Here is a 14,322-nt window from a genome sequence, read left to right as displayed (position 1 = left end):
GAAACCTGTATTCCATAGAAATTGAAATATTTTATATTCCCATCAATGATGTATGAGGTTTCAATTTTTCTATATCCTCACCATCGTTATTATTTACCACTTTCTATTGTTTTAACTGTAGTCAACCTCGTGATAATGAAGTGGTATCTGGTTTTGATGGTTTGAGGAAAGAAGGAGGGAGAAAGGGAGTGGTCTTCCAGCCGTGGCCACTACCACCATGGCAGGGCCAGTCTGAGGCCAGGGGCCCAGGGCTTGGCCATCCTGCACTAACTTTCCAGGCCATAAGCAGGAAGCAACCAGGACACAAAGCAGTGCTGGCACCACAAGCAGAGGGAGGCCTACTATGCCACAGCACTGGCACCCAGAAGCATTTTATTTTTTTGATGCTATTGTAAATAGGATTTTCCCACTCCTTTTCACATTGTTCATTTCTAGAATATTGAAATTGCTTTTTGTGTGTTGGTCTATTCTGGGGAATGTACCATCTGCACTTGAGAATTCTTCCATTGTTTCCTAGTGTTCTGAATATGCCTGTTCAAGTCTGGTTAGCTTATTGTGTCGTGCAAACCTTCTGTTTACATATTGACTTTCTATGTGTTTATATCCAAGTGGAAGGTAAAGTATTGAGGTCTCCAGTTACTGTTGGGGTGTTGTTTATTTCCTGCTTCAACTCTCAAAATTTTGCCTCATATTCTAAAACTCTGTCATTTCAAATGTGTCTGGATCTCTCCAGGCTGCCGAAACAAATGCCCTAATTGGGATAGCTTATAAACAGTAGAAATGTGTTTCAGTCCTGGAGGTTGATCAATGCAAAACCAAAGTGCTGGGAGACTCAGTGTCTGGTGAGGGCCTTGCCCTTCTTCCTGTGCATAACATGACGGAGGGGGCAAGACTGCTGTTGGGGACTTTTGCATGAGGGTAATAATCCCAGATGACTAGGTTTCAATAAATTGGTTGGGAAGTAGGGATACAAATTATAACATAGATCATGGTAATGTGTATATGTTCACAATTTTATATTGTCTTGAAGAATCACTTTTTTAAGGCTTATTTTTTTTTTTATTGGAAAATCACATTTATAGAGAAGAGACAGCGCAAAGGTCGTCCATCCACTTGTTCACGCCCCAAATGGCTTCAATGGCTGGAGCTGAGCCAATCTGAAGATAGGAGCCAGGAATCAGAGCTGCTTCTGGGCCTTGCATATTGGTGCAGGGTCCCAAGCCCTTGCCTTGGCTATCCTCCCTCTGCTGTTCTCCCAGGCCACAAGCAGGGAGCTGGATGGGAAGTGGAGAGGCCGGGACATAAACCGGTGACATATAGGATACCAGTGCTTGGGGGATTAGCCAATCAAGTCCACATGCTGGCCCCTGAATCACCCTTTTATCAATATGTAATGCTCTTCTTTGTTTCTTGTAGAGTTTTTGTTGTTGTGATTATTTAATGTTTCACCTAAGATTTATTTTATCTGTTATTCAGCAACCATAGTTCGCTCTTGGTTTCTGTGTGCATGATCTATCTTTTCCCATTCTCTCACTTTCCACCTATCTTTGTTTTTGCATCTAAACTGAGTCTCTTATAGGCAATGTTTAGGCGGATCATTCTAAAAAATCCATTCTGGGCCTGGTGCAATAGCCTCGGTGTTAAATTCTTGCCTTGCATGTACTGGGATCCCATAGGGGCACCAGATTATATCCTGGCTGCTTTCACTTCCCACCCAGCTCCTGCTTGTGGCCTGAGAAAGCAGTAGAAGATGACCCAAAGCCTTGGGACCCTGAACCCATGTGGGAGACCCAAAAGAAGCTCCTGGCTTCTTTCCAATAAAAACAAATAAATCTTAAAAAAAAAAAACACAATTCTTGTAATATTTATCTTTTCACTGGAGTATTTCACTCATTTATTTGTTGTAATATCTAATAAAAGGATTATTTCATTTACTTTGCAATTCATTTGGTTTTATTGTACCTTTTTTATTTCTTCCCCCACTACCACTGTTTCTATTTAACTGATTTTTTTTTTAGTATACCATTTGATGCCTTCTTTTTTAAACTTTATTTGAAGGACAGAGCATCAGAAAGAAAGTGAGCTCTTCCAGCCGCTGATTCACTCCCCAGCTGTCTGCAATGGCCAGAAGTCAGGAACTCCATCTAGATCTCTCACGCCAGTGATAGGGATCCCAGTACTTGAGCCATGACTGCCGTCGCCCAGGATCTGCATGGGCAGGAAGCTAGAGTGGAAGCCGAGGTGGGACCTGACCACAGGTACTCCAATGTGGAATGGAAATATCCCGAGTGGCAGCTTAAACCTGGTGCCACAACGACTGCCTTTGCTGAATACGAAATCTTGGTTGATATTTTTTTTCCTGCATTTTGGCTTCCACAGTTTCTCATGAGAAATTGGCTGTTGATTATAGTGAGAGGTCACTTGTATGTAATGAATTGTTTCCTCTCTTGCTGTTTTCAAGAGTCCCATGGTCTTGGTCTTTCAACAAAGCGCCTTCTGCTGGCCTGCTGGCACCCTGATGGGCCGAGAGATCTTGCTCCCAGACGTCTGCCTCTGGCTGTGTCATTTGTCCATGCAGGGACAAATGTGTGCAGGGAGGGGTGGTCTGCAAGGGCTCCTCAGGCACCTGTGGGTTCAGGCTGGCTCGCAAAGCCCCACACAGGCGTATTTATTCATGTCCACCTGTTCTCAGTAGCAAATTTATTTTGAGAGAGGGAAATAGTTAATAATAATAATAATAATAATAATATCCTTCTGTCCACCTCCAGCCCATGGATTGGCTTGGTGAGTTTCAAAAGTTTTGCACATTCCATACTGGGACTGATTCCCACCTTGGTGGGGGTGCAGACAGCAACTCACTGTGGGTTCACAGTTGCAGAAGGACAATCCTGAAAAACATTTGTTAGTGTCTGTTTGACTCAGAAAACAGAAAGACTTGGTTTTAAGAGCCTTAAAGAGAGAGATTTACATATCCAGCAAAGTTAAAGGTTGAGAAGTTAGTCCTGCATGGTCAGGAAACTAATCATTTAGGGTGGGGAGTGGGAGACATCATTCCATCTGGCTTTGTCAAGACAACCGTAGGCGGGACTCCAAATTCAGTTAAATCCATAGCAGGCTAATTTTTAAGTTGATGGTTTTGTATGGCCCTTTTGTATGGTGTCTGCTCCAAAGAGGGGAGCCACTGAATGAGAAAGAAACTTGAGGACAGAGCAGCTTCAGTGGGAGGAGGGTGTCAGGACGGGGGCACCTGGAATAGACCAGTAGAGGGGAACACCCCAGCTCAGCACAGTTGCCCCTCCTGCCAGGATGGGGCCCCAATGGAGGGAAATTGCTAGAAATACAATGCCTGGGGCCTCACCCCAAACCACCCAAATCCAGATTTCTAGGGAGTGGACCCAGAATCTGTCTTTGGAAGCCTGCATGGGTGTGATGCATGATTAAACCTGACAAGGTAGGCAAGGTGTCCTTGGGGATGCTTGGCTTTCCAGGTCCTTGTTTTTTGGAGGTGCTGTGGCATGTAGCGTCAGGCCAGCATCAGGAAGAGAAGTTAAGCAGCCGCTCCCTCCCAGGATTCCTCATTATTGGCTTCAGCCCAGTGGGCCTTTCTGAGCAAGAGGATCGCCTGCTGATGAGCTTCTGCAGAGCGGCTCAGTGCAACTCCTGCTTCACCCAGCTGTCTCCTGTGGTGCAGCTACAATCCAGTCCCAAGGCTGCTTTGCCTCCAGATTTCTGACTCACCGTGAACTTGCCTTCTGGATTCCCCTCCTTTCTTCACATCCCCCATCCACTCAGGACTCAAGTGCTAGTAGCTCAAGTTGATTGTGGTTGTGCTGGGTAATTGGTAGGCCTGTCAGGCCTGGGATCCCTGGCCCAGGATCAGGTTCTAGGGATTGATTATCCACTCCTTATATTGGGGCAGTGCCTGGGAGGGGAAGGGAGGATATCCTGGCCCAGCGGGGTCGTTGCTTCACCCACCTCCCATCCTTGGGCTTTGAGCTTCTGCCTTCAGAGGTAAGTTTCCTGCGTTTGGAGGCTGTGAGTGCTGCCTGTACTCTCTGCCTCATCTTCAGGCTTTGGATGGAAAGTTGTTGGGGTGGGAGAGGGCCTTGTGTTGCCAGCTCTGGGAGTGAGAAAGGACTCAGGAACATGGCCTTACCCTTTTGCTCTTTCTAGAAAGCTTTGTGTTCTTGAGGTGAAATTCCAGTTGATGTGAGGTCTGAAGTCTTGGTCAGACAACTGCACTGCTTTTAAGCTTCGCATACAGCGGAACAGTAGGCAACTGTCCAGCTCCTTAGGAGTCTGTCACAATAGGCTGCGCTCCATGCATTCCTCCTCACCCAGGATGCAGCCCTGGGGACCTCAGGTAAAGGAGGGGTGGAGTGTATCAGAGAGAAACAACTAATGGAAGGTGCAGGGGGAAAGACGAGAGGGAAAGGATTTAGCTGAAAACAAGGCTGCAGGTCCAACGGTTCTTAATGTAGGCTCAAAGTCAAAATCCAGCAACATGGAAAAACGAACCAAATCTGCCAGTGGGAGAGCTTTCCTATTGTTGCTTACTTGCAAATTCCCACGTTTCAGAAATTATGTTTTCCAGATGGTTCTGAACCTTGCATTTCTGCCCCATTTACAAATATACCTTGGTGTTTTCCCTGCCGGTGCCTGAGCCCTTGTTATTTTTAACAGCTGCATATTCTTTCACTGTAGGTGAAGCTTACATAGGTGAAGTTTACATAGACTAATTTTAAAACTCCCCTCTATCTTTTTTAACTTACTCACTTGAAATGCAGAGTTAGAGACAGGAAGGGGCACACAGAGAGCTTTTCTATCAACTAGTTCTCTCTTCAGATAGCTGCAAGAACTGATGCTGGGCCAGGCTGACGATGGCAGCCAGGACCTCCCAGAGTCTCCCACATGGGTTGCGGGGGCTCCAGTGCTTGCTCCATCCTCTGCTGCTTCCCAGGTTATAAGCAGGAAGCTGGGTCTGAAGTAGAGCAGTCTGGACATGGACCAGCACCTGCATGGGATGCCAGTGTCACAGGTGCAGCTTTACCTGCAACACCAGAATTCTGGCCCATCAGTTCCCTCTTACAACCTTCAGCTTGTATGTGAAGAGGGTTCTTTCACAATTAAAAATTAAGGTTTTTTTTTTTTGCAACAAAATAACTTTATCCTCTAATTCAGTTTCCCATGAAGGTGTGTTTATTTTTGTTTTTTTGCCTTTCCCTCAAATTATTTTTGCATATATTCAGTTGCACCTTGTGGTAGATCCCTGAACGCAGAAATACAAAGGCAGAGTGGTGATGGCGGTGGTGATCACCTTCATTCTGTGGTGAAAATGGGAAAGGAGGCTGGTTAGATGCTGACAGGGCTGGGCCAGTGCCTCTGGCTTCTCTGTGCTTCCAGCCCTTTAGTCGTGGTCCCAAGCTCAGTGTCTTGAGCTTCAGTATTTAAGATCAGTAAACTGTGACCCACCCAACTAAAGAGGAGAATTGGCTGCGTAAAGTTCAGGGCCAGCTAGCAGAGAAAATGACCAAACTCTCCTCAACCTCTTTGCCCAGGACAGGCAGCCTGGCCCTCACTGGGGCCTGCTGGAGCCCTGGGGCACAGCCAAGGACTGAGTCTGGCTGCTGAACTGTTGCTTCTCACTGGGCTAGGCTTCCCCTCTCCGCCAGGTTTGGTATTCTCTATGTGCTCTGGTCTCCACAGGGCCTTCCTAGGGTAGACTGTGATAGAGCCTTCTTGAAGGAAGGCACTGGTCCACCTGAAATTCTTAAGGCTGTCAGCACAGTCCACAGCTAACCACACTTTTCCATCTACACTAATGTGAGAGGACTATTTCATGGGAAGGGGAATGAAAAGAATTTTGTTTAGGGTCAGGCACTGTGATGTTGTATCCTATGTGGGCACCAGTTCAAGTTCTGCTTGTTCCACTTCTAATCTAGCTCCCGGTTACTGCTCTGGAAAAAAACATAATAGAATGGTCCAAGTTCTTGGGCCCTTGTGCCTTCTAGAGAGACCCAGAAAAAAAATTAGACCCCTGGCTTTGACCTGGCACAGGCCCAACTATTTCAGTCATTTAAGGAGTGAACCAGTGGATAGAAGATTCTCTCTGTCCTCTCCTTGTAACTTTCTTTTTAAATGATTTTAATGATAACATAGTTGATCATAGTGGGATGGGTCAAGGATTAGGGAAAAGTGGATGCAGTCGTCTCCAGATTTTCTATTTCTCCATTTGGAGGAGCTGTGGACAAAGGGGGAAGCTATACCCAGCTTACCAACCACGCTAGTATCCAGGGATGGGGAATGGTCATCCGACATCAATCCAGAGTCCTAAACTCTGTCTTTCAAGTAGACAAAATATTTTAAAAAGGGGGGGTGGCTGACACAGTGGCACAGTGCTCTAATCCTCTGCATGCTAGCACTGGTATCCCATTTGGGCGCCAATTTGTGTCCTGGCTGCTCCACTTCCAATCCACCTCCGTGCTTGTGGCCTGGGAAAGCAGTAGAAGACAGCCCAAAGCTTTGGGACCCTACACCCACATGGGAGACCCAGAAAAAGCTTCTGGCTCCTGGCTTCAAATTGGCTCAGCTCCGGCTGTTGCAGTCATTTGGGGAATCAACCAACAGAAAAAAGACAGGAAAATTTCACTTTGGTGCAGAAATGTTTTAAATTCACTCATATGAGGAATCTTCAACATTTAGGAAAATACTGTATTGTGGCTAACCTGTGTGGATTTAATTTTTTTTTTTTTTGCACTAAAATAAACTTGGTTTCATTCTTCCACTGCCTGTGAAGTGCCCTGCCCTTAGTCTCATGAGGTATTGAATGTCGTCCTTGTGATTCCATTCAGTTAATACTCAGAGTTGTTTCAGCAGGCAGTTGTTCCTGACCCAGGCATGCGTGCCGCATAGGACACCTGTGAGGCTCCTGGGGGATGTTGAAGCCCTCGGAGAGGGCCACAATGGGGTACAGGGGTTCCATTGTTCTGTGTTTTATTTTGGGGCTAAGCCCTTCTCTGAAAAGTCTCTGGCAAGGAGAGGAGGTGAGTTAGATTTTCTGTGGTCAGAAACAATCTGTGAAAGGAAAGTTGTAACACGTGGTGCCCTGTTTCCAAGTCACTCACACTAGCATTAGGGAAAGATGCGAGTCTGTGGCCCCAGCCAGGGAAGCCTCAGCAGGGCCAGCCTCCTGGGTGCCTTCCATGTAGACCTGTAGCACCTGTATGCCTTCCTTCTCTACCCTGATGCAGGGGTCAGGGCCGGCTGGGGACCTGGGACCTGCCCTGCCGGTTTCTTTCTGGAGACTGCGAACCGGTGGCCTAGGTGCGTCTTCGCTGACCTCTAAAATGAGTGGAGAGAAGGAGGAAGCCTTCTGTTTGAGGATTCGTGGTAAAGCAGAGAAGATGCTGAACCCGGAGGAAGGTTCTGGGGCTTCCTCGGGGCCTGAGCAGGGAGGGCAGCAGCAGCTGGGCCAGCCGCAGGGAGCAGCTATTTCTCAAGACAGAAGTGAACTGTCCCAGCCACAGGGGCCCCTGCCAGCTGCTGTCACACCTCAACCCCAGACCAAGCAGCTGGAGCTGGCAGGAGCAGCAGAGGCTGGGGCCAGGTGGGTCTGGCTGGAGCAAGACCCAGTGGGAGGTGGCACACTGTCCCTGAGAGAGGCTGTCCCGGAGCCCTGAGCTTCCCATTCTGTCTGTTCCCCTCCCCGCCCCCCATCTGTCACAGCTTTGAGCCAGGATCTGGGCTTGGTAAGTAATGGCTGTGATAGGGTGGAGGGACCAGGCTGGCTCCAGACAGGTGTCAGGAGAGTGCGGGGCTCTCTGGGGGTGTTGCTGTTTTTTCATTTTTTCCTGCAGGTCAGCCCTGTTCTCAGTGCCCTCCTAGTGAGGTTCAGGAGCTCCTCAGAACCATTGTGAGTGTCATCTTGACCGTTGGGCTCCTTCCCTTCCCACCTGTCTCGCAGTCAGGTCAGGGGGGGTGTGGGCGGAGTTGATGCTTCCCTCTCCCCTGTGGGTGGTGGGTGTTTAGAACAGAGCTGTGCTCCTCTGGTCAGCATCTTATGAGTGAGGCCTCTAGGTGACACTCGTTGGAGAATTCTTGCCCAGAGGGATGAGGAGCCAGGTCATGTGTTCAGGGCCATGGATGGCTAGCAGCTCAGTGATGAGGCCACGGATAGGCTGTCTCCAAGGCTCAGGCTTAGTCGGGACAGCCAGCCATCTCCTCTCCCCAATCCCCCTGTTGGGGCTCAATAAATCCGAGCGAGACTCTAAGGTAAGTGAGGTTTTAATTTCTAGTCCAAGGGGCAACCTCTTGCCATAAGCAGGAAGTGCCCTGAATGAAATAATCATGGGGTTTTTATAGTAGGAGTCAAAAGCTACGTGACAGTGAGCAAGTACATGATTAGGGGCTAACAGTGACACAAAACAAAGCATGTGATAGGAATTTACAATGCATAGGCTTGGGGGTCCTGATCATATCACTCAATGCAGACCATAATAAAACGGCATGCCTTGAAGGTAGCGGTCTTTGCCATAAATCTCAAACTCCAGATTCTCCCTATCTCCTGCCTGCCTCCTGGTCTTTCAGGAAACAGCTTTGCTTGTAACAGGATACAGGTTTTTCTTTGGAGATTCCAGACTTCCAGGAGTACAGTCACCTTTACAATTAACTGTTTCACCTCTCCCCAAGCCCCCTGTCCCACATGAAGCTGTGGTCAAGCAGAAGATCCCCAGAAAATTATGGAAGGTTGGAATGCTGCGACATAGGAGCAAAGTCCACGCTGTGGCAGTCAGCGGCTCAACCCACAACGTGTACACGTGTGGCTTGGGCTACATCAGGGTGTGGGATGAGAGTTCTCTGCACGCGTGGGAAAAGACCCCTACGGCCCAGCTGGACCTTCAGGTGACAGTCACCTGGGGAGGGCTGGAAGCAGGGTAGCACACACAGGGGCCCTGAGCCACAAGACTTCTTGTCAGAGCAGCAAGGAGATGCAAGGGCATGACTGTCCCCACAGGACCCCCAAAGGTGTGTCCTTGTCTGCAAGCTGACCCCCGATGAGCAGAGCCTGGTCACAGCAGGCAGGTCGAGGACCTTGACTCTCTGGGACTTGGCACCCACTCCCCGTGTCAGGGCAGAGCTGCCTTCAACAGGCTCCTTCTGTTATTCCCTGGCCATCTCCACCGATGCCCGCATCTGCTTGGCTTCCTTCCGAGGCTTTGTTGAGGTCTGGGACTTGCAGAACCAACAGTTGATCAGGTGTGAGATCTCTGCAGAGCCCGTTGGCTTCCCCTGGGGGAGGGCTTGCCCATTGCCACCTTACATCCTCTCTGGTCCAAAGGACTTGGAGTATGGGGAACCTGTCTGGGGTTTCCTGGCCTGGAAGCTTCCAGAGGAAGCAGACCTGCTTGTGACCTCTGAGCTGTTCCCCAGGAACCAAGTAGTGCCCATATGTGGGTCCCGATGCGTCGACATCACAAGCACTAAGTTTTGGACAGGAGGTGAGGACGCCAAGCTGTATTCCTGGGACCTGAGAAGCTATAAGATCCTGCAGCAGCACTTCTTGCAGTATGAGGTGGTGTCTGGGTGCTGGCAGCAGCAGGTCCCACCATGGCAGGGGAGGTAAATGTGACTGAGGGCACCGGCAATCCTGAGCACTGACCCCAGCCCTTCTCCCCGGCAGATCCTCAGCATCACTCATGACCCCAGCGAGGAGTGGATGCTAGCAGGCCTGGGAAATGGTGAAATCGTTACCATTCACACTCAGCGGAAAGAGCAGTTCAAGGTTGTTGGGCTGGAGTGCAGCAGCCAGCACAACCTCAAGTTTGCCGCCAATGGTGAGTGGAAAGCTGGGGGCACCCTGCTTGAATTTGCTTTCTTCTCTTTGGTTTGCTGGCTCCTTCTGTAATTAGCTTCCTAAGTGGAGTGGCAGCCTGAAGGCTGCAGGCAGACCTCCAGCTTCCTCTGATTGTCCTGTGTGTGGTGGGAAGGTGGGGACAGAAGAGTGGCTTGGGGTGTGGCTCTGATGGTCACAAGCAGTGTGTCTGTGGCAGAGCAGAGAAAGCCCTTGGTGTGGCCTTGTTGAGGACAGGAACCAGGTGGAACTGGAAGGCAAGCTTGGTCTGTGACCTTGCCACCTGCCCTCTCCTTCCCCAGGGAGCTGCTTTGTGGACACAGTGGATGATTACATAAGGTGCATAGAGGTCCCCTCTCTACGGAGGCTGTTCCAGGTACTGGAGGAAGGAATTTGTAGCCAGGCTATGGCTCCCAGGAGTGCAGGGAAGGACAGCTGAGATGGTGTTCAGGGCTGTTTTGTAGGATGGGAGGGCAGTGTGGACATGGGAGCCTGTGAGCTCACTGTTGTGTCCTGTCTGGAGACAATGACTCAGGTCTCCACTAAACCTGGCCCTGGAGGATGCCAGACTGTAGCTGTAGCTGATGGCTCGGGGATGGGGGTGGGGTCTCCCCTCCCTCCAGGTCCAGGAGCCTTCCGAGATCCTGTGTTGTGATCTGTCGTCTGACAACCAGTACCTGGTTACCGGCTGTAAGAATGGTGCAACGGTGTACCAGCTCCTGTACTGAAGGCTGTGCACCGTGCATGGCTGGGGTCAGGGTGGGTGGGGAGGTGATCTTGGTTTCCTGGTCATTTTCAATACCTGCCACCCATCCACCTTGGCTTTGTACTCCCAGGTTCTTATCACATAGCTTGGGCTTTTTTCCTAACCAGCAATTTCTGGGTTTGGGTGGGAGCTGACATTCGTAATTAATAAAATAGCAAAGCAAAAATTGAAACCTGAACATGTTCTCTTGAAATAGCCATCATCCCTACTGGGTGCTGGGGCCTGTGTTAAGCATGTGTAGGCAGAGTTTCCTTCTGTTCTTACTGGGGTAGGGAAGAATTTTAGACCTGACGTGCTTTTAGTACCATCTGGGGGGCAGCAGGGCATTTTGGACTCTTAAAGCTTGAAAGAACATCTGGACCATCAACCTATTGACTGATTCAGCCAAATGCACATTAAAAATATTCAGGGAAACAACTGTGCCTGCACTGAACATGTACAATACACTATAGTGACTGACCATAGGACTTGCAGTAGGTGTGTGAGTGAGCTAGAGGTAATTTCAGGATACCAGGATGTGGTTTGGGGCAAGTCAGAAATGCCTGTCTTGCTGCTTCGGGATGTTTTCCTTCATATCCAAGGGGTTGACACTGCAGTGTTTCATGTGGCCTTCTGTCTGGAGGGAAAATCAGGGAAAAAATGTATTAAGAGGGTACTCTTGGGGTCAAGCATGATGGACTAACAGGCTAATAATCCTCCACCTCCAAGCAATGGCATCCTATGTGAGTGCTAATCGGTGTCTCAGCTGCTCCACTTCCCTTGAAGTTCCCTGCTTGTGGCCCGGGAAAGCGGTGGAGGATGACTGAAATTCTTGGACGCCTGCATACACATGGGAGATCCAGCAGAAGCTTCTGGCTCCTAGCTTTGGATTGGCTTAGCCAAGGCTGTAGTGGCCATTTGGGGAGTAAGTCAGTAGACAGAGGATCTTTCTATCCTTTTATATTGGAAAGGCAGATTTGCAAAGATAACTCTTTTTTTTTTTTTTAAGAAGAAGGTACTCTAAAGTTCTTGGAAAATTGATTAGATGAAAAGATGGAATCCAAAGCCTTGTCATAAGCTGAATTTTCATGGGCTTTTTGAAGCATTCATATACATAGCCTTTAAAAATGTTTGCATAAAAACCGTATTTGAAAGGTAGAGGGACAGGGAGAGAAGAGATACTTTCCAAGTTCACTATGTGAATGGTTTCAGCTGCCTGGCCTGGATTAGCTTGAAGCCAAGAGCCAGGAGCTTCATCCCGGTTTCTTAAATAGGTGCAGGGGCCCCAAGCACTTGGGCCATTTCTGCTGCTTTCCCAGGTACACTAGCAGGGAGTTAGGAAGTGGCACAGCCAGGACTCGCACCAGTCTTCTACTATGGGATGCTAATATGAATGGCTTAACCTGGTATACCACAGTGCTAACTTCATAATCTTACCATTCAGCGCAATTGTTCCAGGAATTTTAGGAATCGGAATTTCTTTAGCCTCATGTTGAGTGGGCCTCCATTAGGTGTGGGGGTAAGGAGAGAGAGCTTGGACAAAATTGTTTGAGACAAAACTGGTTGCTTTCACAGCTCTGCCCAGCAGGGGCCTTCTTGGCCTGTGTTGAACACCCAGGGTGAGGGGCAGAGATGCCACGGGTGAGTGAGGTGCCATCAAGGCTCACAGTGTCTGCATTTGAGACATTTCTGTCTCACTAGTTTGCATTCTGTTTTCCCAGTGGCTCTTACTTAGAACAGCTCATCATTCCCATGCACACTGCTGTTTTTGTATATTCACCACAATCACTTTGTAAACATTGTGTCAAGCCACTAAACACTACTTCAGTAGTAGACCTTAGCAGTTTACTACCTCCAGGTCTTGCATCAGCCATGTACCTCCTTACCCACCTGCTGTTCCTTCAGATGACCACTAGTGGACTTTGTCTACAGAGATTTGCCAACTTCTAGGTTTTCCTTAGAAATGGAGTCCCTATAGCATATATGCTCGTCAACATGATCTACCTCCTGATTCAACGTACCATAGAACACCATTTGTGCGTTAATCTTTTAAAAATATTTGTATTGGAAAGTCAGATATACGGAGAGGAAGATCTTTCATCTGCTGGTTCACTCCACAAGTGGCCACAATGTTTGGAACTGAGCTGATCCCAAGCTAAGAGCCAGGAGCGTCTTCCAGGTCTCCCACGTGGGTGCAGGGTCCCAAGGCTTTGGGTCACCTTCTGTTTTCTTAGGTCATAAGCAGGGAGTTGGGTGGGAAGTGGGGCAGCTGGGGCACAAACCAGCACCCATATGGGATCCTGGCGCATGTAAGGTGAGGACTTAACCCATGAGGCTACCACACTGGGTCCTTCTGCATTAATCTTGCCTGACATGTACAATCTGGATTGAGTTATGAAGAAATGATAAACTGATTCTACAAAATTTTTTAAGCACTTTTTAAGGCAGACAGCACGGACTGTCTGAGGTTGGAGAGATTTGAGACCAAGTGTGAGCAAAGGGCTGTGTGGCAGACCATCAGTAGGCTAGTGCATGTAGATCCATATTCATTTCCCAGTGGTGATCATCCCTTTTACATTGATGCCACTTTTAACATGACAGGGAGAGTAAGGGGTGAGCAGTGTATGGGTGCTTCCTTTTTACAGTGGTTGAAGTAAAAAATTAACAGCAAGTGAGCAAAAATAGAAGCCATCAGCATTACACCAGAGACTGGGAATCAGGAAGCCTTTGGGGCAGTTTTACAGGTTTTTACATCAAGAAATGCATATGCTAACATCCATGTTGCATTCTTTGGTGCTGCCTCTAACATTCATGTGCTTCTGAACAAAAGCCAGCTCACCAACTCCAAATGCCTCCATTAGGGGGATGCTGGGGTGGGAAGGGGATAATGCCTAAAACAGCTCCTGTTACCCCAAGAAGCTGATAGTGTAGAGCTCAAATTTAGCTCCAGCAGAAAAAGGGTCAATAGGATGCCTGCAGGCAGAAGACCTTGTGAGATAAGGAATGGCAGAAGACCTTGCAAGATAGAGAGCTAGGAGCCGTTGGGTGCTTTCCAAGAACTAGGAACAGTAAGCTTCAGTTTCCCAAGTTTCTATTTTACAAAAGAAAGATAAGTTTCCATTTCTCAGACATTGAGTCATTCTTGAAGACTGCTTTGAGCAAGGGCAGCTCCTGTACCAATCATAGCCTTGTGTGACTTAAAGGTGCCAATGGGATCCCTGTAACTATGCATCTGCTTTTGTAACCCCGCTTCCTGCTTCCCATATCCTATAAAAAGACCCAGCTTGTGCGGCTCGGTGCGACTCCTTACTAGATCAAGCGGGAGCGCCCACGAGCCTGTGTGAAATAAACCTTGCCTCATGCGTGATTGCATCTCTTGGTCTCCTGTCTCGTGTCTGCCGGAGGGCTCAGTTCGTCGTGGGGCGAGGGGTCCCTGGCCCCTGCCCACTCGGGTTTAACAATAGTTCATGGAAAAGGCACGTACACTGAGGACCAACTGGACCAACAGGTTCAGGTTCATGGGGGGTGAAATGGGGAGCCCCGGAGAGGGCAGCTTGTAAGCAGCTTGGTGTGTACCCTGCACAGAGAGCCAGTCCAGAGGCCAGGAGCTGGCGGTACGGGCCCAGCCTTCTGGAGGCAGGGAAGAGCTGTTGGGTTGCTGGAATGTGGGGAGAGCCAGCAATCCAAGAGGCAGTTGGAGGGGGTTCTGAGAGGACCGTTGGGAGAG

General features: G+C 48.8%; 1 protein-coding gene across 1 annotated transcript; it reads left to right on the top strand.

Annotated features, from left to right (window-relative positions):
• Positions 1 to 8,541: 8,541 nt before the first annotated feature.
• TLE7 (TLE family member 7) lies at positions 8,542 to 10,739 on the top strand (the record flags this gene model as incomplete). The annotated part of the gene is made up of 6 exons (XM_036492766.2): positions 8,542 to 8,901; positions 9,014 to 9,255; positions 9,430 to 9,571; positions 9,680 to 9,833; positions 10,153 to 10,226; positions 10,474 to 10,739. Coding segments are annotated over 6 exons (1,077 nt in total), but the record flags the coding sequence as incomplete, so codon positions are not given.
• Between the last annotated feature and the right edge of the window lie 3,583 nt (positions 10,740 to 14,322).

The sequence above is a fragment of the Ochotona princeps genome, chromosome 16, assembly GCF_030435755.1.
Source record: "Ochotona princeps isolate mOchPri1 chromosome 16, mOchPri1.hap1, whole genome shotgun sequence".
Classification (NCBI taxonomy): Eukaryota; Metazoa; Chordata; class Mammalia; order Lagomorpha; family Ochotonidae; genus Ochotona; species Ochotona princeps.
Note: the sequence above shows the minus strand (reverse complement) of the source record. Positions and strands in the feature narration are given on the sequence as shown.